Source organism: Podarcis muralis, chromosome 6 (genome assembly GCF_964188315.1).
Source record: "Podarcis muralis chromosome 6, rPodMur119.hap1.1, whole genome shotgun sequence".
NCBI classification, from domain to species: domain Eukaryota; kingdom Metazoa; phylum Chordata; class Lepidosauria; order Squamata; family Lacertidae; genus Podarcis; species Podarcis muralis.
Window position 1 is genome coordinate 5,515,472 of NC_135660.1, and position 27,482 is coordinate 5,542,953.

Here is a 27,482-nt window from a genome sequence, read left to right on the forward strand (position 1 = left end):
TTTTCGCAAATATATGCTTTTTTATGCATGCTTTCCTCTATTATACCAATTTCTGTGCACATTATTGGTCGGAATGCTACATTGCAAAATTTAGAGAAGTACAAAGCTTAAAGGATGGCTGTGTTTCAGTTTGCGTATCGTATCAGGAGGTACAAATTAGGTAGGTCCACATTAGAATGCAAACTGAACTGAATTTATCCCCCATCCCTCTTCCAGACATGAAGCTCATTTTGCAAATGGGTCATTCAGATCTGATATTTATTCTGTGCGCGCATTTGGCAAGTGAGCTTCCACACATTGCTGCTGGGGGTTTTAAGGTAATATTGTTCCTGTTACACCACTTGCCATCCATATCAGGGGGAGGGCTTGATGGAATGTATATGTGGTTTTTGTCCTTCCCTGAGCAGTCAGAGAAACCTCTGTGAAGGCTGCAAACAGGAGCTGAGGGCAAAAACACTCTTCTCACTTATGATCCGCAACAACTGGTTTTCTGAAGCATCCTGCATCTGACAGGGAAGGGAGGACATCGCCCTACAGTATCTTCTCCCATCCTGGTGTGCAGGTATTTCTGCACATGCACCTTTTAATTAAAAAATATTCCCCTGGATATGCACAACAGCAAATACTGCTTACAGGCTTCATTTAACAAAATTTAGACACCATTTGACTGTAACAGACAAAAACAAAAACACTACCAAACCTCCGCAGCCAGTTATTTATTCATTTAAATAACATGTCTCAAAGCGATTTAACAATAATTACAATTGCATATTTAAAGGCAACAATGACTGCAACTGCATATTTAAAAGCAGTTAAAACAATTCCATATAAGACAATCAAAACTACCACATATAAAAGCAATTTCAAATCCAACAGAAGATTCAGACAGGGATGATCGTATTTCACAATGGGCAAAATGGAGGTTTGTGCATTTGGAAGCATTGCATTAAAAATAAGCATACAAAAGGCCCGACACTGTTGGAGGGAGAGAGTTGGAAGAGAGATTCCTACTCTCCTGCAGCAGTTAAGCACAGTGGTGATTGCTCCAAGCACATTAAAACTTGATTAGATTTACACCTGCCCTCATCCACCTTGAAATGAACATTCCTGACAAAAATACTTAGGCTAGAATAAATCACAGCCTCTTCGCTTTGCAAATAAGTGAAGATTTTTACTCTCAGAGTTTCAGAAGTTACAGTGAACATCTGTTTGCAGTAAAATAAAGAAGAAAAATGATCTATACGACTTGAAAATAAAATAACTTGGTTTCCTTGTTTTTTTCCCTACATTTTTTCTAACAATTGTTTTTCCACCTGCTTTTGCACAGACAAAATGCCTTTTTCAGGGCACGATCTTGCAAAACACGTGTTTTGGGGCACCGCACGAGATCGTGGCCCTGGGAAAAGTGTTTTTTTGCGGGACGAGAGAGCGCAGCACCCAAAATGGCTGCTGCGCTCTCACGCAACACTTGGCGGGTATGCCTTCTTTGTTGACATTGCCCATTGTTGCAAATCGCCTTGTCAAATTTTGAAGGAGTGCTATGTGCCAAACCACATTCAGACTGCCCTGCTCCTTGGATTTCCAGGAGGTTGGGGTTTTTTTGTTTTGCAATTACCATCCCCTTTTAAAGCCTTCCAGGTCTGCCGCTACCACGACGACCCCATGCAGGAGCAAATTCCATCAATTCACTCTGCGCTGTGCGCCCCGAATCTTCATCCAAAACGGGTCTCAAAGTTGCCACAAAGCAACCGAAGTGGCTTGCTGAAGCAACCTCTGGACTGAGCCAAGTCATGCCTGGGGGCTTATTTTTAACCCCCAGGCCCTGCCGCCGGCTATTGTGTGGAGAAAGGAGGTTAGGGGGTCAGGCTGCGGTGGGCAAAGGAGACATGGCCTTGGAGGAAGTGCCTTTCTCTGGGGCACAGATCCCATTTCACAGGTGGCAGCTGAGGTTCCAGGAATGTGGACCACCAACAGCTGTGGCCTGAGGGGGGGCCAGGATCTCGTTGGGAGTGACTGGGATTGAAGGGCAGGCGTGAAGGCGTCAAGCTGAGGAGGATTCCTGCTCCCTTCAGTGACACCATCACTGGCTCAGTCGGGGGGGGGGGGGCGGCGTATTGTGGTTGCGCTCACTGATCCCCTCAGCTTCTCGATAGAAATGATAGAAATTTATTTGTTTAATTGGAAAGAAGAAGGAGCCCCTACCAGAGAGGAACGGCAAACTAAACTGATGGACTACGCCAAAATGGCAAAGCTGACTGAGAAACTCAGGAACCAAGAGGACAAAAAGTTTTTAAAGGAATGGGAAATTTTTAATAATTTATTTAGGAGACCACTGTAAGCAGATGAAAACATTAGCAGTGTATTTTTTTTAAAAAAAAATTAAATATATCTTTATTAATTTAAAATAAATACATTTATGAAAAAACAGGTGTACATACAAGTAAACAAACATACAATCAAACAAACAAATAACAGAAAAATCAAACAAACCACCACACTATAAGATACAAGAGGATTAATATAATTATCATCATATATACTCCTGATACTGAACTCAATTATAAAACTTATAGAGAAGAAATTTAAACATTAGCAGGGTTTTAATATCACTTGTAATGTAACAGGTATTATGGATAATATGGATGAATACAAAAGATAGATTAGGAAATAATATGTAGTTGAAAATGTTTACATTAGGACATGGTGGGGATGGGGGGAAGTCACAAGATTCAGAGAAATCTCTTTATATAGATACGTAAGTGGTACTGTTATAAACTCATTTTTGTAAAATCGAATAAAAAATGAATTTAAAAAACAAAATGTATTTATTTAAAAGCATTTATAAACTGCTTAATTATTTTTTTTCCTGAGAGGCATACAATGCTTTCTTTCTTTTTCTTTCTTTTTAAAGCACCATTAAAGAATAATAAAGCCTAAAGCCAATAAAAAGGCATTATAAAAGCATATAAAACAGGCCCCATACCAAGCAGGGGGGCTGCTGCTAGCAAAATCGGAAGTTGCCGGGAGGGTGGAAGAAGGACTGTGCTGTTTATAGGAGGCCTAGCGGAGCCTCCAGGGACCTCTCCCCCCCCCCCCCGGGGTAAAAAAAAATAAAATCCTAGGCTGGGTGGTATTTTTGCCACCAGGGTCAGAAGAGCGAGGCTGCTTCTACTACACACTGAACACATGCAGAGTGGCTTCCATCAGGCAGCTCCAATCTCCAGATGTCCAAGATTAGGGGTCAGGCTTCTAATACAAAGAACTTGAGCGAATACATGCCAGGCAAGTTTGAATTCTACTCTCCGCTTTCCCCAGAAATTAAATAATGATAAACACCGAAACAACTGGCAAGCACATTTCTCGGTGTCTCCTGTTGGCAGAATATGGCACTCAGATAAGGATGGATGAATCTGTCAATTTCAGTTCCCTTATTCCGTCCGTCCATCCGTCCCCTTTCCAGTCCTGAATTCAGTCCTCTACATTTCTGCAGCAATTTCCCCTGGTTCAACTCCTCTTTGTACCTTACTATGCATTTTATGCAACTCTCTCCCTAGTATGCACCCGTCTACCTACTGTTTAGGGACGCGGGTGGCGCTGTGGGTAAAAGCCTCAGCGCCTAGGGCTTGCCGATTGAAAGGTCGGCGGTTCGAATCCCCACGGCGGGGTGCGCTCCCGTTGTTCGGTCCCAGCGCCTGCCAACCTAGCAGTTCGAAAGCACTCCCGGGTGCAAGTAGATAAATAGGGACCGCTTACTAGCGGGAAGGTAAATGGCGTTTCCGTGTGCGGCTCTGGCTCGCCAGAGCAGCGATGTCACGTTGGCCACGTGACCCGGAAGTGTCTCCGGACAGCGCTGGCCCCCGGCCTCTTGAGTGAGATGGGCGCACAACCCTAGAGTCTGTCAAGACTGGCCCGTATGGGCAGGGGTACCTTTACCTTTACCTTACCTACTGTTTGGTTGGAGAACCGTTCTGCAAAAATTCAGAGATGTGTGAATTCCAAAGGGTAGCTTGTGTTTCAAGATGTGTGAATCAGGTAAAGGTAAAGGGACCCCTGACCATTAGGTCCAGTCGTGGCCGACTCTGGGGTTGCGACGCTCATCTCGCTTTACTGGCCAAGGGAGCCGGCGTACAGCTTCCGGGTCATGTGGCCAGCATGACTAAGCCGTTTCTGGCGAACCAGAGCAGCGCACGGAAACACCGTTTACCTTCCTACCAGAGCGGTACCTATTTATCTACTTGCACTTTGGTGTGCTTTCGAACTGCTAGGTTGGCAGGAGCTGGGACCGAGCAACAGGAGCTCACCCCGTCGCGGGGATTCGAACCGCTGACCTTCTGATCGGCAAGTCCTAGGCTCTGTGGTTTAACCCACAGCGCCACCCGCGTCCGGTAGTTTCTCATTAAAACGCAAACAAAATTGAATTTTCCCTCCATCCTTATACTCAGGTAGAATAGACGGGGTGGAAGGTGTCCTCAGCTAATCTGAGGAGTTCCTATCATGCAACATATAAGTCCTTCTCTTTGATCATCTATGGAGAAAAAGCCTTCTCTCATCTCACCTCTGTAGGCAAGCCTCTGTTCACTGCAATCTTTTGGTATGAAGCCCCTCTGAAGTGGGCAGAAATTTCTCGGAAATTCTGCTGCCGGAGGCTGGTCGTCCTCTTTGTTCCTATAAATAGGGGCCCTGACCGCTTCCCTGATCACACAATGCCCTGGGCACAGACATGTTCCTGGCACTGTCTCCTTGCTGCAGCTCTCCCCCAGCCCCATTGGGAAGAGATGACTGTGCTCAATGGCTCAGTTCGGCTTGCATGCCCAAGGGGGTTGGCAGGGACGGCCAGTCCCGTCCCCCCCGCAGCCTCACCTTCTCCACTCTGTTTTTCCAAAGGCAGTCGTCCATCACCATCAAGGAAACAGCTGACAATGCAAGCACTCGTGGGACAGCTGGCCTGCCAAGTGGCTGAAAAGGAGGGTGGGGGGGATAGGGGGGAGGAGGAGGATGGGAGAGGTGGGTTTCAGCTCAAAATAGCCCTCCCAGACCCTCCCAGACACACACACACACACACTGCTGCTTGGGGTTAGGAAGGGAGACTGATCTGCACCACTGGCATGGGTTGGTCTAGCCTGGTCCTCGCCTTCACCTTCCTCACAGGTAAGGAGGCTCAGCCCAGGTGGAACTCCTGGGCTCATGTTGATGCGCTAAAACGGAACTGGGAATCTTTTCCTTGGGAGCGGAGAAAGGGGAGGAATTGCTTGGAACTGAGATGAAATGCGAAAGCAGGAAACTCTTATGGGGAGTCAGATGGTTGGGAATGGTCTACACAGCTGGGCAGTGGGTCTCCATGGTTTCAGGCAGGGGACGGCCCCAGCTCAACCTGGAAGTGCAGGTGGGGGCTGATTCTGGGACCGTCTTAATGCAAAGCGGATTCTCTGCCCCTGAGCTATTGCCCTTCACTCATGAGCAGGCAAGGGATGTGCAGACCGGATGTCAGAGGGATTTGTCATGGACACAATGCAGTTGTGGGGAACTAGGCACAAAATTTCATGGACTGGAGATGATAGATGATAGATACATAGATGATAGATAGATAGATAGATGATAGATAGATAGATAGATGATAGATAGATAGATAGATAGATAGATAGATAGATAGATAGATAGATAGATGATAGATAGATAGATGATAGATAGATGATAGATAGATAGATAGATAGATAGATAGATGATAGATAGATAGATAGATAGATAGATAGATAGATAGATAGATAGATAAATAGATAGATAGATAGATAGATAGATAGATAGATAGATAGATAGATGATAGATATGAAACTGGAACACAGGTAAGTGACACTTAAGGAGCATTTACAACACCTTTGTCCCTTTCAGTTTTAAGCTGTTCCTACCACACTGTGGGTTAAACCACAGAGCCTAGGACTTGCCGATCAGAAGGTCGGCGGTTCGAATCCCCTCAACAGGGTGAGCTCCCGTTGCTCGGTCCCTGCTCCTGCCAACCTAGCAGTTCGAAAGCCCGCAGTGTAAGTAGATAAATAGGTACCACTCCGGTGGGAAGGTAAACGGCATTTCTGTGCGCTGCTCTGGTTTGCCAGAAGCAGCTTAGTCCTGCTGGCCACATAACCGGGAAGCTGTATGCCGTCTCCCTTGGCCAGTAAAGTGAGATGAGCACCACAACCCCAGAGTCGTCCGCGACTGGACCTAATGGTCAGGGGTCCCTTTACCTTTACCACACACACACACACACACACACACACACACACACAGCGCAAAATTGCATTTATATAGCACTTTTAGATGATCAAATATTTATTTATAATGTAACAATTAATTACATATACTCTGCCCATCCAGCTAAGTTGCCCCAGCCTCTCTGGGTGGCTTCCAACATTATACAAAAACACAGTATAAAATCATATTGTCTCTGCCTGAGTTATCTTTACAACAACCCTGTGTGGTAGGTTAGGCACAGAGTCTCAAGGCAATCTAGTGAACTTCCTGGCTGAGTGGGAATTTGAACCCTGGACTTCCAGGTCCCACTGCACAACCACATAGGAATGGGGCAGACACACAGGTGAAGAAGCATACAAGTTTGCCTCCTGCCACACACCTCTATCTTGGTCCTCCGACTCACTGCATGAGTTTTTATGAGGTCCTGCGATGTATTCTGTTTCAGCGACACAATCACGGAATTGTGGAGTTGGAAGGGATCCGTGGGTCATCTAGACCAACCCCCTGCAATGCCATGCTCCAGGGGTGCCCTCAGGGGCGAGGGTGGCAGGAGACCTATGCCTTCACCAAAGTGCTCACCAACGAGGGCCGGGTTGCAGAGGCAAGACAATCCAAACAGAGAACCAGCCTAAGCCCAAGAAGGATCCAGAGATAAAGTCAGGCACGAGTCTAAGGTCAAGATCGCAGGGAGGTTGTGCAAGGAACAGCACTGCAAGGCAGCAAAACCAGACTTGGGAGCAAGGAGCCAGAGAACGCCATCGTTTCCAGCAGCTGGAAATCTCAGGAGGGATGACTTAACTGGGCCAAACTTGGGCTTCCTATTGATCAGCCACCTGACATCACAATGGAACGAGGTGCGAGGTGCTTTGAAGTCCCAAAGTTGGGATTTCCCCTTGCAAGACCCTGATAAAAGGGAGGTCTTTCTCCTCCCTTCCTGAGTCCAGAACCATCCAATTATGGCAAGGGAATGACTATTCAACCGCTGCAGCATAGACAGGTCCTAAAATATCCTAGGTAGGAGCAAGGCCCCTCTGAGGAAAGGCTGTGAAGTTTGCCTTCCTCCCTCAAAGTCATTGTGGATGGAGAGTCCTGTTTGGGGGAGAGCAGCTGCTGGCCATGTCCATTAGCAAGCAGGGGGGTGGCAGGTGCCAGCCGACAGTCACGTTAAGAGTTTTCCAAAGTTCAGTCTCCCCTTGGAGCCGCCCACTCATCCTCTCGACCCTGCCTGGCTCTATAAACTCCTCAGTAGGCAGCTGCAATTACCCTAATGAAGGCAATTTGCCAGCACTTCTCCCACACACGTCCCTTTTAGATTTTATTGGGCAGTTATCGTGGGCTAATAATTTGATAATGTACGGGATTAAAAAATAGTTAGCAAGGTAACCATCTGTGGACTAGACTAGACAGGGATAGATGGCAGGCGGAGCTGAGGGGGCTTTAATATTAATCCATTATTATTTATGGAATGCATTCCACCTGCCTCATTAAATTCCCATTTCTGCCCAGGGATGGGAGTAAGTTTGGATTTGTGCAGGGGGCGGTTTTTCGCTTAGGGAGGTGGGGGAAGATAAAGGTGGAACGTGATAAAGGTGTATGCAAGTATGCTGGGTGTGGCGGAAGTAAAAAGGGAGAAGTCAGCCTGTCACTAAAAACTCAATTTGCTTTGCATTTAAAGGTGAACTCATCTAACCCAGGGGCATGCGGGTGGCGCTGTGGGTTAAACCACAGAGCCTAGGACTTGCCGATCAGAAGGTCGGTGGTTCGAATCCCCACGACAGGGTGAGCTTCTGTTGCTCAGTCCCTGCTCCTGCCAACCTAGCAGTTTGAAAGCACGTCAAAGTGCAAGTAGATAAATAGGTACCGCTCCTGCGGGAAGGTAAACGCTGCTCTGGTTCGCCAGAAGTGGCTTAGTCATACTGGCCACATGACCCGAAAGCTGTACTCCGGCTCCCTCGGCCAATAAAGAGAGATGAGCGCCACAACCCCAGAGTCGGCCACGACTGGACCTAATGGTCAGGGGTCCCTTTACCTTTACCATCTAACCCGCACTTTCTGAAAGAAGATTCAAACCGAAACACGGGCATCTTTCAGAATCCACACTTCTCCAGATTTTGCAATGCAATTTGCCAGTCAAGCAACGTTTACAAAAAAAGGCATGTAATAAACAGGGTAAAGCGTGCATGGCAATACATATATCACCATCCAAAAATGCATTATATGATGGGAAATTATTTGCAAAAAAAAATAAAAATGAATTGAATTGTAGAGTTGAAAGGGGTACCAAGTATCACCCAATCCCTGCAATGCAATAATTAGGTAACATCACATGCAGAAGTGTGTATATTAGGAGGAATTTACATTAAAATGCTGGTTTAGGGTTGTTGGTTTTTTTTTAAAAAAAGAATGCTGATGAAGAAATGCAGAGAACTGAAATTAGAAAAATGAGAAACTGAGAGAAACCAGAATTTTCAGATTTGTCTGTTCCTCCTCAGACGTTTCCTGATGAGATTGAACGGCAGTAAGCACTGCAGAAACAAAAGAAGGTGATTTTCCTCACTCAGGACACAATTCATTCCCAGAACTCTCAGAGCCGGCCCTACCGTTGGGTCGAGTGAGGCAGCCGCCACATTCAGTAGATGCCTGATGTCGGGGAACAGCCATGAGATGTTGGAGGACAGAGCTGGGTGCGCCACACAGCCAGCCCTGCACCCTGTGGCAACTGTCTGGTCCACACCTGGTCTTCTCTTGCCTTGACCACTATAACCTTCCGCTCTCAAGTCTCCCATTGTCCCACCTGGTTCCCCTCACAGCTACCCATCATTTAGCTGTCATTCACTCCTCTCATTACTCTGACGCCCCTCCTTAACCTGGCTTTCTGTCCACACCAAAATCCAGCACAAGCTCCTTCTCCTTATCTCCAGGGCCCTTGTCCCCTTCATTTCTCTGCTCTCATATCCTGACACATCTCTGCCTGGGGTCTTTGTTCTCAGGCTCCACCATCCTCAGGCCTCCTGCTCCCCTTGCAAGGACCCCCCCCCCCCCCGCTTTATTGCTTGCTGCTCCCCCTGTCTAGAGTCACTTTCCCAAACACCTGTGTGATGCCACCTCCTTCCCTTCAAATGCTTTCTCGAAACCCTCCTTTTGCGTGGTGAGTCCCCCCCCCCCCACAGTGGAAATAAAGACACATGACACAATTATTAAGTTTAATGGGCTAAATAAGGCCACAACATTTATTGGTTACAGGTGATGAGCGGTATTGGCTTAGGCATTGGTCCTAACCGACTATATCCGACTTCAGCCCGTCTGCTAGAAGTCTGGGAAGGGTTAACCACCAGTAGGGGGAGTCCTGCTGATGCACATCAACTAGGAACTCCCCTGGGGTCACTGATAGGGGGTGTGCCTTAGGTCCTCACCTCCTTTACCGGACTACCCTTCAATATGTGGGGCAAGTGATGGCGTTACCTCCCCTCTTCCATCTACAGTGCAATACCAATGCCTAACCGCCAATACCCAGAAAGTTGTGACGATTTGCTACAAGGTAGGTGGAAACCAAGTGGCTGGTGCCAATTTGCCAAGTGGAAAAATTCCTACCAGATCTCTCAACGGCGACCAACCAAGGTCCATAGCAAGGTCAAAGAATGAAAACCTTATAGGGCGGGGGGGGGAGCAGGAACAGCTGGTAAGCAGCAAAGAGGGAGATCCCTGGCTGCTCCTGCTTTAAATAAGGCAGGCCACACCCCCAGAGCCAGCTGATTGGCTGGCCAGGAGGTCATGTGGCCGGGAATCCCCCCAGTCGCGCGGGGACTGGGTTCCAGCCGCCGCATGCGTGGTGGGGCCGTGAAGCCTGCAACTCCACCTCCTCCGAAGGGCGGAAGTGGCTTTCCAAGGCACCTTTGGCTCTCCGTACATAACAAAGAGTTGCTTCTTCATTGTCTTTCTCCAGTGGTCCTGAGCCGAAACCAGGAGGAGAAGCTTCTCAATGACCTGATGGCCAACTATGACCGCAAATTCCGCCCAGCCAAGGACGAGAGGGACATTGTTGACGTTTCGGTCAAGCTAACCCTCACCAATCTCATCACACTGGTGAGGAAGGAAGGAAGGAAGGAAGGAAGGAAGGAAGGAAGGAAGGAAGGAAGGAAGGAAGGAAGGAAGGAAGGAAGGAAGGAAGGCTTTATTTCCTCTCCCCCATGCAACATATAGCTAAACTATGGAACTCCTTTCCACAGGACGCAGTGATGGCCATGAGCCTGGATGGCTTTAAAAAATTAAATTCATGGAGGAGAGGAATATTGATGGCTATTATTTAGGGCATGTGACTGATTCTTGGGGACACTGCAGAGGGCCCTACGACTGTCATGTAGAATGGAAAGTAAGAGGTGGATGCCGAATTTTGGCATTTCTTATGTTCTTAACATCTCATACCTAAAATGTACATTTCAGAATTCTGTTGCTCGCTAGCAAGGCTGCATGATCCAGTTCCTAAAGGAAGCACGCATGCATCTGCAGCAAGCTCCAGTAGCAGGTGGAGATTTAAGGCTCAAGACAGATATATCATTTAAAAAATCACAGCAGGCTCTTCACACATGATGTGAGCTTGGCTTCCCGACTTGCACAGCGAACACACATTATATCAAGCTGAATGTAGCATCAGCCTCCAGTCTTGCCTCTCCTTTTAGCTTTAAGTATGTTCTCCATCATTTTTATTGCTCAAAGCACCCAATGTACATTTATCGGCTCGTACATTCAACCTTAGCCTTGTTTTCAAAAATGAAAGGAGGGAAACGTTTATAAACAGTCGCAAAAGTGGCGGTGCCTTGAGGATGTCGTCATGGGTACAAGCCAACTGGCACCCTTATTTATTTATTTTATTTTATTAAACTTACATACTGCCCTTCATCCGAGGGTCACAGGGTGGTTTGAAGCCAGCTCTTGCTGCTTATTTCCACTGAAGTAGTCTCACTAAAGGCCAGGATGCAAAGATGACAGAGACTGCCTCTACAGCCCCCTGTTTGCTGTCAAAAGGTGTAGATTATAGAAGTTTGGGGTAAGTTGTAGCAAGACTGGATCAATGTTACAGTTGTCCAACTGTGAGGGTGTCTCCACCTCCATCGTTCAGCCTAGACACTGAGGGCCCGCCTTGTGGAACGCCCTCCCTGTGGATATCAAGGAGATAAAGAACTACACAACTTTTAGAAGACATCTGAAGGCAGCCCTGTATCAGGAAGTTTTTTATGTTTTATGCTGTTTGTATATCTGTTGAAAACCGCCCAGTGGCTGCAGCAACGCAGTTAGATGGGTGGGGTACAAATATAATACAGTGGTACCTCCAGTTGCGAATGGGATCTGCTCTGGAGGTCCGGCCAGATCCCAAGGTTTCTGCAACCCGAGGAGCACTGTTCTGCATATGCGCACAGGGCGGTAGACCGCTTCTGTGCATGCATGTGCGCGAGGCAAAACCCAGTCCAATACTTCCGGGTTTGCCACTTTTGTAACGTGAAGTTTATGTAACCAGAGGCTTACATAAGCCGAGGTGCTACTGTAATCATAATAACAGCAGCAGCAGCAACAATAACAACAACAACAACAACAACACTCACCTTTTCTCTGCTCTTTCCAGGCATGGCCCACTCTTTAAAGTTCTGTGTATGAGCATCATTCTCCTCCGCTCCAGAGCTTTCTCTGTGGAAACCTGCTCTTTGAAGCTCAATCGGAGCAAATGGCAATTGACAGAAAAACTGAATTAGCATTTGCTCCGATTTAGCATTAAAGAGTGGGTTTTCCTGGAGCAAAAAAACAAGTGTGCTCAATCATGGAACTTTTAAGCATGGACCTGTGCCTGGAAAGAGCAGGGCAAAAGTTAAGTGTGGATAAGACCTTAGATCGGTGTTTCCCTAACTTGGGACTCCAGCTGTTTTTGAACTACAATGTCCATCATCCCTAGCTAGCAGGACCAGCGGTCATGGATGATGGGAACTGTAGTCCAAAAACAGCTGGAGACCCAAGTTTGGGAAACACTGCCTTAGACGGTTTTCAAAGGAGGATTCATGGAGGATAAGGCTCCAAGGCACGACCTAGATGACTTTAAAAGGGAGAGAGGGCTCTTGTGCTCAGATCCTGTTGTGGGTTTCACACAGGCATCTGGCTGGCCACGGGGAGAACAGGATCCTGCACTAGATGGACCTGATCCAGCTACCGGGTTCCTCTTACATTCGAACTCTGTCTTCTCTCTTTTTCCAGAATGAGAGGGACGAGGCTCTCACCACCAACGTTTGGGTAGAACTGGTAAGAGAAGCAGCCCAAGCTTCACCTGTTATCTTTTATGTGTTGCAAATTATGGACCCTTTAACTCCGATTTTCCTCCCCTGGAAGTCTTAAGAGCTAGTAACTTAATTTTTAGGTAGGTGGGGGGTGGGAGACAAATCCAGGGACACTGATGATTTTCCTAGCATCCTGGATTCTGGGTTTGGGAACTCTAGTTGTGCCTCTACAGTGGTGCCTCGCAAGACGAAATTAATTCGTTCCGCGAGTTTTGTCGTCTTGCGATTTTTTTTGTCTTGCGAAGCACGGTGTCGGGAAAGTTTTGGAAAAGCTTCCAAAATCACCAAAGTCTTTAAAAACCTCAAAAAAGGCTACCACACCGCGTTCTATGAGTTGCTCCTCGAAGTCAAGTCGCAACTGTATTAACGGTGTTAAGAAAAAGGAAACAAACTTGCAAGACCATAGGGAAAATCGTCTTGCGAAGCAGCTCAAAAAACAAAAAACCCTTTCGTCTAGCGAGTTTTTTGTCTTGCGAGGCATTCGTCTTGCGAGGTACCACTGTAGTTGAAATTTACCCTGGATTCAAATTTACCAGGAAGGAAGTCAGCCTCAAGACAGTAGCATGTTCCATTGTGAAATATCCACCAGGCCGGCCAGTGTAATTAACTGATTTCTTTGTTGGCAGAAATGGCATGATTACCGCCTGCAGTGGGATGCGGCTGATTACGACAACATCAAGTGTTTACGAATCCCCTCCACCATGGTGTGGCTGCCAGACATTGTCCTGGAGAACAAGTCAGTATCCTAAAGGGTTGTTCTCTTCCTCCTCTTCCTCCTCTTCCTCCTCTTCCTCCTCCAGCTCATCTGCCAGCTGACTGCAGGTGAACTTGGGATTCCCCTTCTGTAGATAGGAGATGTGACCTAGCATGTCTCCTTGTAGCCAGGGAGCTTACTTGATCTTCGTGGGGTCCTCCTGGGCTCTTTCCACAAATTAGTTCCCAGAGAAATTGCTGAGTTTTTTGGGGGGAAGAGTAGCCTTCACCCAGAAGGAGGCAGTGTCTTTCTCTAGTTCAAAGAATCGTGAAATTGAAAAGTTGGAAACGACCTCAGGAATCATCTAGTCCAACCACTGGCAATGCATGAATCTTTTGCCAAACATGGGGCTTGAACCCACAAACCTGAGATTAAGAGTGTCAGGCTCTACCGACTGAGCCCTCCCTCATGAACTAATTAGTAGGAAGAACAATTAAAACAGAGCTTACACGCAGCATTTAAGATTGCATTATATGAGCTAGCAATGTCCTTCCTCATAGAAGATCCTTTTAATAATATTGGTTGGGAACCTTCAGCCCTTGAGCGTATTTTAGGTCCCAAAAACATCTGGATTTGGCCCACAAGGGCTTTTGGGGCAAACTATGCCCACCTGTCTGTTACCAAGCAGATGCCATATGACATTAGACCAACCTAGCGGTTCGAAAGCATGTCAAAGTACAAGTAGATAAATAGGTACCGTTCTGGCGGGAAGGTAAACAGCGTTTCCTTGTGCTGCTCTGGTTCACCAGAAGCGGCTTAGTCCTGCTGGCCACATGACCCGGAAGCTGTACGCCGGCTCCCTCGGCCAGTAAAGCGAGATAAGCACCGCAACCCCAGAGTTGGCCACGACTGGACCTAATGGCCAGGGGTCCCTTTACCTTTACCTTAAGCCCACCTGTCTGTTATCAGGCAGATGCTATACGACATTAGGTGCAGAGAGCTGTCACATCTTATCTAAGTATGCTGATCTTGGCACTAAGCACCACACAACTATGACTGGAGATAATCTTATCTCTGATCTTAGCGCTGTGGCACTTAGTGCTGAGATCAGAGACAACCCCATTTATTTGACTATAGACTGCCAAAAGGATCTTAAATAGTCTTAGAGAGCCAGGAAACAGAAAGGAATCACAAGGCTTTCTTGTAAAGGCCCCATAGCAGAGGGCAGAAGAGGCCCTTTTCCAAAATAAGAAGAGGGCTCCCCCCCCCTATTTTCCCACTCTGTGGCAGCTCTTAGCTAGAAGGTGAGACTGCTCTCCTCTGAGACCAGCGCTAGGATAGGGAAGGAAAAAATATGCCGAGTTGCCTCCCCACAGCAGCACTGGGGCCGAAGAGGAACATCTCCTATCTCAGCGCTGGTACAGAGAAGATGAAAACACTGTTTTCTCACTCTTTAGCAATGAGTACAAGAGGAGCATCTCCTCCTATCTCAGCGCAGGTGCAGAGCAGAGGGGGAAAAGTGTTTCCTCACTCCATAGCAGTGCTGGGGCAGGAGAGGAGAGTCTTCTGTGTGTGCCTGCCTGCCTGCCTGCTTGAATGTGCTTGTGTTGACCATGCCCACCTCTGCCAAGCATCCCTCTCAAGAGTGACCAACCTTCACTGCAGCCCTTGGGTCCCAAATGGCAGGAGAGCTCTGCTGCAAGAGGGTGGGGAAAGGGATCCTGGCTCTCCTGACCTCTTCCTGGAAGCAGTTGGATAGATGGCGGCTAACAGATTGAGGTTGAATCCTGACAAGACAGAAGTACTGTTTTTGGGAGACAGGAGGCGGGCAGATGTGGAGGATTCCCTGGTCCTGAATGGGGTAACTGTGCCCCTGAAGGACCAGGTGCGCAGCCTGGAGTCATTTTGGACTCACAGCTGTCCACGGAGGCGCAGGTCAATTCTGTGTCCAGGGCAGCTGTTTACCAGCTCCATCTGGTACACAGGATGAGACCCTACCTGCTGCGGACTGCCTTGCCAGAGTGGTGCATGCTCTGGTTATCTCCTGCTTGGACTACTGCAATGCGCTCTACGTGGGGCTACCTTTGAAGGTGACCTGGAAACTACAACTAATCCAGAACTCGGCAGCTAGACTGGTGACTGGGAGCGGCCGCCGAGACCATATAACACCGGTCTTGAAAGACCTACATTGGCTCCCAATATGTTTCCGAGCACAATTCAAAGTGTTGGTGCTGACCTTTAAAGCCCCAAACAGTCTTGGCCCAGTATACTTGAAGGAGCGTCTCCACCCCCATCGTTCAGTCCGGACACTGAGGTCCAGCTCCGAGGGCCTTCTGGTGGTTCACTCCCTACGAGAAGTGGTTACAGGAAACCAGGCAGAGGCCCTTCTCAGTGGTGGTGCCCTCCCTGTGGAACGCCCTCCCATCAGATGTCAAAGAGAACAACAACTACCAGACTTTTAGAAGACATCTGAAGGCAGCCCTCTTTAGGGGAGCATTTAATGTTTGATGAATTATTACAGTATTTTAATATTTTTTTTTGGAAGCCGCCCAGAGTGGCTGGGGAAGCCCAGCCAGATGGGCGGGGTATAAATAATAAATTATTATTATATTATTATTATTCCTCCCCTTGTTCCCCTCAGCATCGACGGGGTGTTTGAGGTCGCGCTGTACGTCAACGTCCTGGTGTCCCCCGACGGCAGCATCTCCTGGCTCCCCCCGGCCATCTACCGCAGCGTCTGCCCCATTGTGGTCACTTTCTTCCCCTTCGACTGGCAAAACTGCTCCATGGTGTTCCAGTGAGTACTAGTTGGAGCCTCCTGCACCCGTGACAGTTCCCTGAGTGATTTAGAGGGTGGAGGGGGGTGTCTCAGTGAGGGTGGAGAGGAAGGCAGTAGATGAAGGGGGACTTATCTTGCTCATTCATGTTCCCAGCCCCCCCCAAAAGAAAATGCTACTTGTGTTGGAAATTTTAATGTCTGAAGGGGACTAATAATATATATTCATTTCTAACTGTGGGCACATTTTCTTTCTGCATTTATATCATATTTTTAAAATTAATTTTTCATATGCCAACATATATTTGTTTGTGTTTACTTATTTAACGAAATGTATCTGTCGTTTGATTGTTAGCTCCCCACTTCTAAGCAGTTGTATAAATTCAAAGTATGCAGCCCTATACACTCGAATTACTTTAGAAAATACCTATATGCATTATAAAACATACACCGAAACAATATACATGATAATGAGAGGATAAACAGGTATTTTAAATAATCATTTTATCCGTTCGTACATTTACTTATATTAGCATGTAACCTGATATCTAAAGTTTTCTTTTTATATCTCACACAACCGGTTCCCAGCAGTCTAACATTTCTCTAAAATTTTCATATTTCTTTAACATGAATAATATCAATTTAACAATTGCCACCTGCTCCCATAAAGCACTAACTAATTCTTCCTTATTCAGTTTAAGGCCATCCTTCTAAGTCCTTCTTGCCAGAGCTGAAAATATCCAACACTTGAGTGTGGATATTCTTCTGTATCCTTTGATCATTCCCATTGCTCAAAAGGCATAAAGAGGGATCATTGGTCTACCTCAGTCCAAATATTTCATTTACAGCCGAAATCACAATATGCTGATAACATCTGGCCTTCCAACAACCCCACCAGATGTGAACCATGGTTACCGAGGACTCGGATCTGATGAACCTTGGTTATCTGTATATTGTAGCGCAGTAAGGGATTCTGCTCTGGTCTAGAGGCCTCTGGAAGTGATTGGCTGAATTGCGCTGGTGTCATAGAAGGCCTGGCAGTAGTTCTCTGGCAGGAATCATGGCTAAAGAATCCTTGACCAATGTAAACCAACTTCTAGTTGAAAGCCCTCAGTTGAAAGTCCCCCACTTTCCAAAGGAATCCATTCCACTGTTGAACAGCTCTTACCATCAGAAGGTTCCTCCTAGTGTTTAGTGGGAATCTCCTTTTTTTTGTAATTGGTTCGGCTCCTACCCTCTGGAGCAGCAGAAAAAAACCTTACTTGATTTGGCCTTACTGGGTGATTTTATGTTTAAGGTCACAGACCTACAATGCCCGTGAAATCAACCTGCTGTTGACCGTCGAAGATGAGCAGACAATAGAATGGATCTTTATTGATCCCGAAGCTTTCACAGGTAACCCCACCTGCATGCAAGCCGAGGGGGACAACGGGTGCAAGGAGGTAATGATGCTGTCCAAATCCTTATAAGAACATCAAAAAACATAAGACTAGTCTTGTTGCATTGCGTTGACTAAATTCAGCCTCCAGTTTCCTGCAGCAGTGAGTTCCATGCCTTCTCGAAACCTGCAAACTCTCAAAGGAAAAGGGACACCCTTCCCCTGTCGTTTGTTCCCATCATTTGATATTTACAGTTAAATTGCCCCTTAACATGGAGGCTCCATTTAATAGTAACTGATAGATATATCCTCAGTGTCAAGTTATTTTTTAAGGCTTTCTAAGCAACCATCCGTTGGCGCTGTGAGTAAAACCTCAGTGCCTAGGACTTGCCGATCGTATTGTCGGCGGTTCAAATCCCCGCGGCGGGGTGAGCTCCCATCGTTCAGTCCCAGCTCCTGCCCACCTAGCAGTTCGAAAGCACCCTTAAGTGCAAGTAGATAAATAGGTACCGCTTTATAGTGGGAAGGTAACAGCGTTTCCATGTGCTGCGCTGGTGCTGGCTCACCAGTGCAGCTTCGTCACGCTGGCCACGTGACCCGGAAGTGTCTCTGGACAGCGCTGGCTCCCGGCCTCTTAAGCGAGATGAGCACGCAACCCCAGAGTCGGTCACGACTGGCCCGTACGGGCAGGGGTACCTTTACCTTTACCTTTAAGCAACCGTCCGTACCTGCAATGAATCCCACGAGTTGAATAAAGAGGAAGCACATCTTTTTTTTTCTGGTCCTGATCCTACTGCCTGCCAGCTTTGCTGGCAAACTCCCCTGATTTCTAATGTTAGAAAATGTTCAAGGGATCTCTCTCTCTCTCTCTCTCTCTCTCTCTCTCTCCTTCCACCTGGCATCACACTTTAGGAAATGACAGGGCTGCCTGGAATCCTGAGGGCATTTGGAGGATTTAGAAAACAAAAGCATTTTTGGCACAGATACCACAAAGGCGAAGCATCATTTAGACCAGCGGTCCGCAAACTTTTTCAGCAGGGGGCCGGTCCACTGCCCCTCAGACCTTGTGGGGGGCAGGACTATATTTCAAAGATGAAAAAATGCCCCACAATTCCTATGCCCCAGAAATAACCCAGAGATGCATTTTAAATAAAAGCACACATTCTGCTCATGTAAAAACACACTGATTCCTGGACCGTCCATGGGCCGGATTTAGAAGGCGATTGGGCCGGATCCGGCCCCTGGGCCTTAGTTTGCCTACCCATGATTTAGATGCTCCTTGGCCCTGGCGGGGGCAAGGCAATCGAGTAGTTCTGAGTGGGCGAAACGATTTAGCAGGGAAACTGTTTAACTATAAACCATAGAATCATGGAAGCAGAGAACCTGAGGGCCATCTAAGCTCTGTCCATGAGGTGTAAGTCAGGGCATTTCGTATAATCAATTTGACGTACCAAACATGAGAAACAGATGGAATAAAGAACTGGAGGTTCCTATCTCACCCAATCAGTGGGATAATGTTTTTAACTTTGGTAGCTAATGTGTCGTTAGATTATGAATTATGTATTATGCAACAAAAAGTAATATTTAGAATTCATTGGGCTCTACTACACTTGCACAGAAAGGGATGATCTACGACAACATGCTGCACATAATAAGGAAATGTTTCTTTGAAACATGCTTATGCAGTATCCGACGCTTGCAAATTTCTGGAGGAAAGTATTAAGATGTATAAATACTACTTTGGGGGATATTTTAAAATTGTCATAGGATAATATTATCCTAAGCCACATACCAACCATATGAGGTTTGACTGCGTCAACATAAATTAGGGCTGGGTCAACATAAATTAGGGCTGCCCTATGTCCGGGTTTTCCTGGACGTATCCAGGATTCATCTGCCGGAAATAGCGTCCAGGCGGAATTTCGAAAATCACTAAAAATGTCTGGGGAAACCCAAATAATAATAATAATAAAATTTATTTATACCCCACCCTCCCCAGCCAAGACCGGGTTCAGGGTGGCTAACAACCGATAATAAAAACAAATTGATTAAAATGCAATTTAAAAAACAAGATTAAAATACATCATTAAAACATTAAGATGCAGCCTCTTCACAGGAGGAGAAAGGAAAAAGAAAGAGTGTCAACCCACGTCAGAAGTGGGCAAATTTCCTTAAAAGGTCAACAACTTTTGTGCCCAGGTTCCCACTTTTAGAAATATGGCAACCCTAATGTAAGTGGACTCTTCATGCCCTTATTTCTGCTAAAAGACTGATATCAAGACATTGGAAAGATAATACCATGGCCCCCCTTTTCCAGCTGGAATGGGTAACATTCCAGGGGCCACAATCCAGTGGTGAATGGGGCCACTGGCAAAAGGTGGGTGGAGCAATGCATGCAAATTTCCCCTTTCTAGAGTAGGGTAGTTTCTACACAAACTCACACATCCTCTCCTTCCTCCATCCAGACTGGCAGGAGACATTATCAGAACTCAAGGGCACATTCTAGCCAGGCACAAATCCTTGGGTTGGGTGTGAGGCAGGGCTGAGGAGGAGGTGTGGCTAAAGAAGGGGGTGGGGAGAGTCCTGAGGGCTTGGGGGGCTCCACTTGGGGTCCCTCTTCAGCTTTGCACCTGGGAATCACACCTGTCACCTGTTTGCATCCCCCTCTTAATGGCTTCCAAGGTTTGCCTCACTTTGCTCTCTGGCCATGTGTCGTCCCCCACCCTGCTTCTGTGGGTTATTAATAAGAATCACTGCAGGAGAATGTTTGGCATTTGTCATTCCCCCCCCCCTCCTTTGTTCTGCTGGCTCCTCTCCTTCCCTCCCAGCCACTCCTAAAGCTAACAGTTACATTTCAGCCAATTGATCCAGGAACGCAGCCGTCGCCAGCAGCTGCCGCCGCCATTCTCCATCATATTTTAATAGCATCTCGGAGGTGGAAAAGTTCCTCTTTGGAAGCGAGAGGCTTTCTTGTTTTTTCACGATGGGGGACAAGCCAGTTATTTTGCACGGTTAAAAATCTATCTCTCCCGCAGACGGCGGGGGGAATAAACAAGAAAACACCAGCTTAATAACGTGTCACGCTTGGCTTCGTGTTGCAGCCCAGAGAGAGAGAGAGAAAGAGAGAGAGAGAGATAAATGTGGGCTTTTATATGGCAGCAGGGCCACTGGAGGCCTTCGGGACCAAACACATGGCAGAATCAGCTCTCTCTCCATCAGATTCCAGCTTCTGGCAGAAGTCCCTCTGGGCTGCCAGGCAGTAAGCTGGCAGCTCCTGGCATCCTGGCCCAGATGATCGGATGAGTCTTGCTATTGTGGATATATCGTTCACACAGGGCTCTAAATCCTCATTCAGATCCAGGGCACTTTTCTCAGGGATTCTGTTGTGTCAGTTCTCTCTCTCTCTCTCTCTCTCTTTCTCTCTCTCTCTCTCTCTCTCTCTCTCTCTCTCTCTCTCTCTCTCTCACACACACACACACACACACACGCACACGCACACACACGCACACACACTCCAGGTAGGAAAGGGATTTCTCTCTGTACCTTTATTGTTTGCACTCGTTTCCCCAGCAGCTCCTTCGTCGCCAGCAGCTCCCTTCCCCCAGGCTCCGTTCCTCGTCTCAACGTGGCAGCCTGGCTTCAGATCGAGGTGGCCGCCAGGACCAGACTTGGGGACCCCCAAAACAGCGGCAGCTGGTGCCCACTGGGAATAGTGGGGGAGTTGGCAGGGAGGTCAACAGTAGGGGGCGCCAGAGCTAAGGACAGGCAGAGCAATTTAGACAGGTTTTGTCCCCTCCTCACCTTCCTCTCTCTTGATTTCTGCAAGGGCAACACTGAGACTGTGGAGAAGGGGGAAGCTGCTGGGCAAAGTGGGTGTGTCTGGGGCAAACTGAGGTTGGAGGGGCCTTAGTGAAACAGGCACTACTGCCCACAAATGTTTGGAAGATGGGGAGCTCAAGGTGGTCTGGAGGCAATGGGTGATGCTTTCTTTTCAGGTGCGTTATTAGTTGGGCAAAGGCAACCTTTCTCATCAAAGAATTATTTGATAGGCTTTTGAGATCTCCTGTTGGAGACTATCTCCGCTGGAGAATATTCTGCAGAATAGCCACTCCAGTTTGGCAAAGCAAGAATTTTGGGTGCTGCTGTGACCCAGAATTAATATCATTTACTGTTATTTCTGTATTGTTGAAGGAGGGCTTGAAACTTGGTGTGCATGTGTTTGTTTTAAAAGGTTGGGGTGTGAGAATTCATGGTGATGCCAAAAATAGGGAATTGCAGAAAAGTGTGACAGGGAGAGCTCTGAGCTGCTGGTCTCAGAAGCTCCATAGTTAATGTGACCGATACTTGTGTGTAGGAAAGCTCCTACCCACATGACGCTGCCTTCTCCCTACAGAGAACGGGGAATGGGCAATCAAGCACCGGCCAGCCAAGAAGGTTGTGAACGCTCACCACTTCACGCCAGATGACATAGGGTACCAGCAGATCATCTTCTTCCTCATCATCCAGAGGAAGCCACTCTTCTACATCATCAACATCATCATCCCTTGCGTGCTCATTTCCTCGGTTGCTGTGCTGGTGTACTTCCTCCCAGCGAAAGGTCAGCGCCAAAAGTATCGCTGTGGACTCAGCTATACAGCTTCAAATAAGTGTGTTGTAAAGTGCAATATACAAATGTGCCACCAGATGGCGACATTGAGCTATGGCAAATTCAATGTATTTTTCAAAACTTTTTTTAAAAAAGCATTTTCACAGCGTTTTTTAATATGTTTGTGGATTCCACCTGTGGTGCTTTGGTTGGCCTGGGTTAGGTCCTGTAGTCTGTGGCCCCCCAGGTGTTGATGGATGATGGGAACTGTAGTCTGGAAAGTCCAGCTTCCCCCACCCTGGGCTAATGATTCAGCACTCTGGACAGCTCCCAGACTTTGCTTCACAGAGAGGCAAGGAACCGGGTTGGTCAAGAGGAAGTGGAAATTGGTGGGTCTTCCGATGCGGCTGAACTCCAACTCCCATCAGTCCCAGCCAGCACAGTCAGTGGTCAAGGATGATGGGAATTGTAGTCCTGCAATAGCAGAAGACCATCCAGGACAGGGGGAATTAAGTGTGTGCCTGCTGGTTTTTGCAGCAGGCATGTGTTTAGCATGACACGGGCTACAATCACCTCCAAATTTGCACTATCGAAAGCCCTCTCACGATTTCCAGGCCTATTTATTCATTTCATCAGATATCTAAGTTGCCCCTTCATCCAAACAGACTGCAGGCAGGTGTAAATTAGTAAACACAGGGTAAACTATGCTTGGGTCTTTGGCTCCTGGGGTGTCCATTTTCAGGCCCCCCCCTTGCTTTCTATGACTGCATTTTTCTCAAGCTTCTAGTAAGAACCACCTCCACCTGACGATAAAATATAAAACCCGCATAAAAGGCGAAGTGCAGAAATGGAACATAAAGCATGAAACAGATCGTAAAACAGTATCAAAATCCTAAAACCATCGAGAATTAAAAACTGCAGGAATAAAATTTGGGAAGGCTTAGGAGAAAAGAAGCGTTTCAAAAACTGGTATAACAACAGCAAAGTGATGACAGAAGAAAAGCCTCCTGGATCAGGCCAATGATCCATCTAGTCCAAAGTCCTGCTTTCTCAATCCCATGTATAATTTTATAAACTTCTATCATGTCTCCAGGGACGCGGGTGGCGCTGTGGGTTAAACCACAGAGCCTAGGACTTGCCGATCAGAAGGTCGGCGGTTCAAATCCCCGTGACGGGGGGAGCTCCCGTTGCTCAGTCCCTGCTCCTGCCAACCTAACAGTTTGAAAGCACGTCAAAGTGCAAGTAGATAAATAGGTACTGCTCTGGCGGGAAGGTAAACGGCGTTTCCGTGCGCTGCTCTGGTTCGCCAGAAGCCGCTTAGTCATGCTGGTCACGTGACCCGGAAGCTGTACACCAGCTCCCTCGTCCAGTAAAGCGAGATGAGTGCAGTAACCCCAGAGTCGGCCACGACTGGACCTAATGGTCAGGGGTCCCTTTACCTTTACTACCATGTCTCCTCTAACTCAAAGGCCCCAAGGCTGCAACCTTTCCTCTTAAGAGAGTCACTCCCTGAATCTACAGGACCCTGAATTCCTCAGCACGATGAGAGAGGAGGAAAAACTTTTCTCCATCGAAACAATGTACAACAGCACACAGTGGCAGGTTGAGAATCCCTCCCTCTAACCTGATAGATCAACTATCTGGTTAGAATTTGCTGCCAAGGAGTGTGGTGGAGTCTCCTTCTTTGGAGGTCTTTAAGCAGAGGCTTGACAACCATACGTCAGGAGTGCTCTGATGGTGTTTCCTGCTTGGCAGGGGGTTGGACTCGATGGCCCTTGTGGTCTCTTCCAACTCTATGATTCTATGATTCTAACTACTGCCTGCCTTGCCACCTCTGTTTAGCAGAAAAGAGCTGAGAAAGTGCAGAGCAAAACTGGGTCCCATCTCAGCAGGAACAAGGCCAAGAGGCACCCATGTGGCCTAGTGGCAACTGGTAGTTTGATAGATGTTGTTGTTTAGTCGTTTAGTCGTGTCCAACTCTTCGTGACCCCCTGGACCAGAGTACGCCAGGCACTTCTGTCTTCCACTGCCTCCCGCAGTTTGGTCAATCTCATGCTGGTAGCTTCGAGAACACTGTCCCACCATCTCGTCCTCTGTCGTCCCCTTCTCCTTGTGCCCTCCATCTTTCCCAACATCAGGGTCTTTTCCAGGGAGTCTTCTCTTCTCATGAGGTGGCCAAAGTCTTGGAGCTTCAGCTTGATAGATAAAGCCCCTCATCCCCTAGCCTGCGATTAGGCAGTGGAAACACCTGCAGATGGGACTCACAGAGCATCCTGGTAGGACAGAGTTGTTTTTAGGGTTCAGAAGACACAGGGTGGAAGGTGCTTTGCATTTTGAGGGCTCTGCCTCTCCCATCTCTCATCCTGGTGCCGATGTGAGGGCTGGGGCAGGGCAGAAGCAAGATTGGGAGCAGTGCTGGCACACAAGTGAGAGGGGCCTGATCCAGCAGCAGCCCTGCTCTTCCTAATGTCTCCAGGACCAAGACTGGAATTGAGTTGGGGAGGCTCATAAGGAGCTCCTGTCTAATCAAGGTCAGCTTGGTGGGAGTCAATCATGACTTGGTCCAGAGGCTGAGGTCTCTTTCCCTGATAGTCTGGGGTTTTGACTGCTGAGAACCAATCAGCGAAGCATCCCTTTCTTTTAACCCTGTGGCAGTTGGAAGGGGGCATGGTCCTAAAGTTTAGAGAGGAAGCCCCTGGTACTGTTTCAGATGCAGTTAAGAACTTAATTCGTTCTGGAGGTCCATTCTTAACCTGAGACTGTACTTAACCAGAGGTACCACTTTAGCTAATGGGGCCTCCCGCTGCCACTGCACCTCCACCGAACAATTTCTGTTCTCATCCTGAAGCAAAGTTCTTAACTCGAGGTACTATTTCTGGGTTAGTGGAGTCTGTAACCTGAAGCATCTGTAACCTGAGGTACCACTGTATTCCCTGCCTGTCAACTGCTGAGAGGAGGACAATAAGTGATACTTCTGCATCCCAGGCCTCTATTTTCAGAGCAACTAGGCATTCCTTGGGTGGACCTTCTTGGGACGGGGCGTGAGAGCAGATGATGAAGCAAGACAGAAGCCTTATTGCGCCTCTCTCTCTCTCTCTCTCTCTCTCTCTCTGCAGCTGGTGGTCAGAAGTGCACAGTTTCGATCAACGTCCTCCTGGCCCAGACCGTCTTCCTCTTCCTGATTGCGAAAAAGGTCCCCGAAACCTCGCAGGCAGTGCCGCTCATTGAAAAGTAAGCAAACGATGTTTAGGGAAGCTTTTAATGTTTGATGCATTACTATATTTTAATATTTTGTTGGAAGCCGCCCAGAGTGGCTGGGGAAGCCCAGCCAGATGGGCGAGGTATAAATAAATTATTATTATTATTATTATTATTATTATTATTATTATTATTATTATTTGGTAGGTGACAGTGATGGCCTCCAGCTTGGGTGGCTTTAAAGGAGAATTAGACAATTAAATAGTTTCCAAAAAGCCACTCCTTTCATTTTAGCAAAGATTCCCCTGGATTGGGGCATCGGCATGTTCCTGATGTTATTACACCAGTTCATCACTGAAGTGGCAACTCTTTGCGAAAGGGAGTTGCGGAATTTATCTTCCCAACACTGTTGCGCGACAGATAATGGATAAATCCATTTTGCCGGTGGGGAATGAGGGAGAGGTAGCAGCTTGTCCAAGGTCCCCTGAGAAGCCTGCGAGAGTGGCAGGACGTGAGCTTTAGATGTTGGATTTGATCTCTGGCTGTTGGCATGGCTTTATTTGATTATGGTGGAAGCTCTTGTGGGCTAGCAGCCACTTCATCAGATGTTATCCTGATAGATGCATGACTAAGGCTGCCAAGGGGGCGGGGGGGGGGGGGCGGCTTCACAGAGCTGCTTGCTAAACCACTGGCTGAAGCACCTCCCTCCTCCATTAAACTTCACTACAGCCACGTTTGATGGGGAGGGGACTTTGCAGAGTGCTCTGTGAAGTGCTTCTCCCCCTCCATTCAGCAACTCAGAAGTACACATGGTTGGTGGTCAGGATAGAAGGGAAATTTGGTTCTGTTTGCATTTTTAGGTGGGCCTTCCTAATTTGCCCCCCCCCCAAAGACACAATAAGTTAAACACAGCTGTCCTTCAGAATTCAGAACTCTCTGAATTTTGTGGTGCATTTCTCTATAGACAGAAACTGGGTATACCAGGGGAAAGGTTGCCTACAAATGCATATATTCACAAATGCATTACAGTGGAACCTCAGTTTTCGAACGTCTCCATTGACGAACGTTTCGGAACCGAAACGCCATAAACCCAGAAATAAATGCTTCCATTTTCAAACGCACCTCAGAAGTCGAACTTCCAAGGCGGCCTCTGTTCTCAGTTTCCTTGGAGCCAGTGTGGTGTAGTGGTTAAGAGCGGTAGTCTGCTAATCTGGGGAACCGGGTTCGCGTCTCCGCTCCTCCACCTGCAGCTGCTGGGTGACCTTGGGCCAGTCACGCTTCCTTGAAGTCTCTCAGCCTCACTCACCTCACAGAGTGTTTGTTGTGGGGGAGGAAGGGAAAGGAGAATGTTAGCCGCTTTGAGACTCCTTAAAGGGAGTGAAAGGCGGGATATCAAATCCAAACTCTTCTTCTTCTTCTATTAAGGCTTTTGTATTCAGTTTCCAGTTTTCGAACATTTCAGAAGTCAAACAGTCTTCCGGAACAGATTATGTTCGAAAACTGAGGTTCCACTGTATATCCGCGTTTGGGGTTTTGGGGTTGTTGTTTTTTTGCAAAACTGTGCCTACAAATGCATATTATTAGTAAATGCATCATATATGGGGAAAGCGTAAAAATGCAAAAACATAGACAAATTTGCATACTGATATGTGTGCATTAAAGGGGAGGCATTTTCCAATTACTTAGAAGAACAAATTCTCAGACTGATGAAGAATATGAAATGGTTGATTTTGCCACTGATTAGGTTAGGTGACCAGTGTGCCATTTTCCTTTTTCTCCCCAAAGGTACTTAACTTTCCTCTTGGTGGTTACTATTGCCATTGTCGTGAACGCTGTCATTGTGCTCAACGTTTCCCTGAGGACCCCCAACACGCACTCCATGTCCGCACGGGTCCGGGAGGTAGGTCCAGCGGATGCTGCCCAGAAGCTCTGGGCTGGCCCCCTGCTCACGTTAGACCTCCTTGCACCGCTGAGCCCCAAGACTTGGCCTTTGCCTTACCAGGGAAACTGCCTTATCCTCAGACCACAGGTCCCTCTAGCTCAGCAATGACCACACTGATTGGCAACAGCTCTCTGGGGTTTTATGCAGGTGTCGTTCCCAGTCCTACCTGGAGATGCTGGGGATCAAACCTGAGACCTCCTGCACACAAGGCAAATCCTCTGCCACTGAGCTACGGCCCTGTCCCCTTCCTTCTTAAAGAGCCACAGCCCTAGCTCAAACTGAAGACCCTGCCCTTTCATGCAGCAACCCACTTGGAAACTGCCACAGACTGGTTGCGCACTAGGAGTGC

At 47.5% G+C, this 27,482-nt stretch overlaps 1 protein-coding gene across 2 annotated transcripts in view; it reads left to right on the plus strand.

The window, feature by feature from the left end:
• The first annotated feature begins 5,028 nt into the window (after positions 1 to 5,028).
• Positions 5,029 to 27,482, plus strand: part of CHRNG (cholinergic receptor nicotinic gamma subunit) — a 32,589-nt gene continuing 10,135 nt past the window's right edge. The window contains exons 1-10 of one of the 2 annotated variants that reach the window (XM_028731787.2): positions 5,049 to 5,148; positions 8,736 to 8,786; positions 10,187 to 10,326; positions 12,481 to 12,525; positions 13,187 to 13,296; positions 15,896 to 16,051; positions 17,328 to 17,425; positions 21,802 to 22,005; positions 25,110 to 25,224; positions 26,977 to 27,091. In XM_028731787.2, coding sequence (XP_028587620.1) covers positions 10,231 to 10,326; positions 12,481 to 12,525; positions 13,187 to 13,296; positions 15,896 to 16,051; positions 17,328 to 17,425; positions 21,802 to 22,005; positions 25,110 to 25,224; positions 26,977 to 27,091 — 939 coding nt within the window. In that variant the 5' untranslated portion in view covers positions 5,049 to 5,148; positions 8,736 to 8,786; positions 10,187 to 10,230. Of the gene's footprint in view, positions 5,149 to 8,735; positions 8,787 to 10,186; positions 10,327 to 12,480; positions 12,526 to 13,186; positions 13,297 to 15,895; positions 16,052 to 17,327; positions 17,426 to 21,801; positions 22,006 to 25,109; positions 25,225 to 26,976; positions 27,092 to 27,482 lie in introns of both variants that reach the window. The other variant, XM_028731786.2, reaches the window with a different exon arrangement.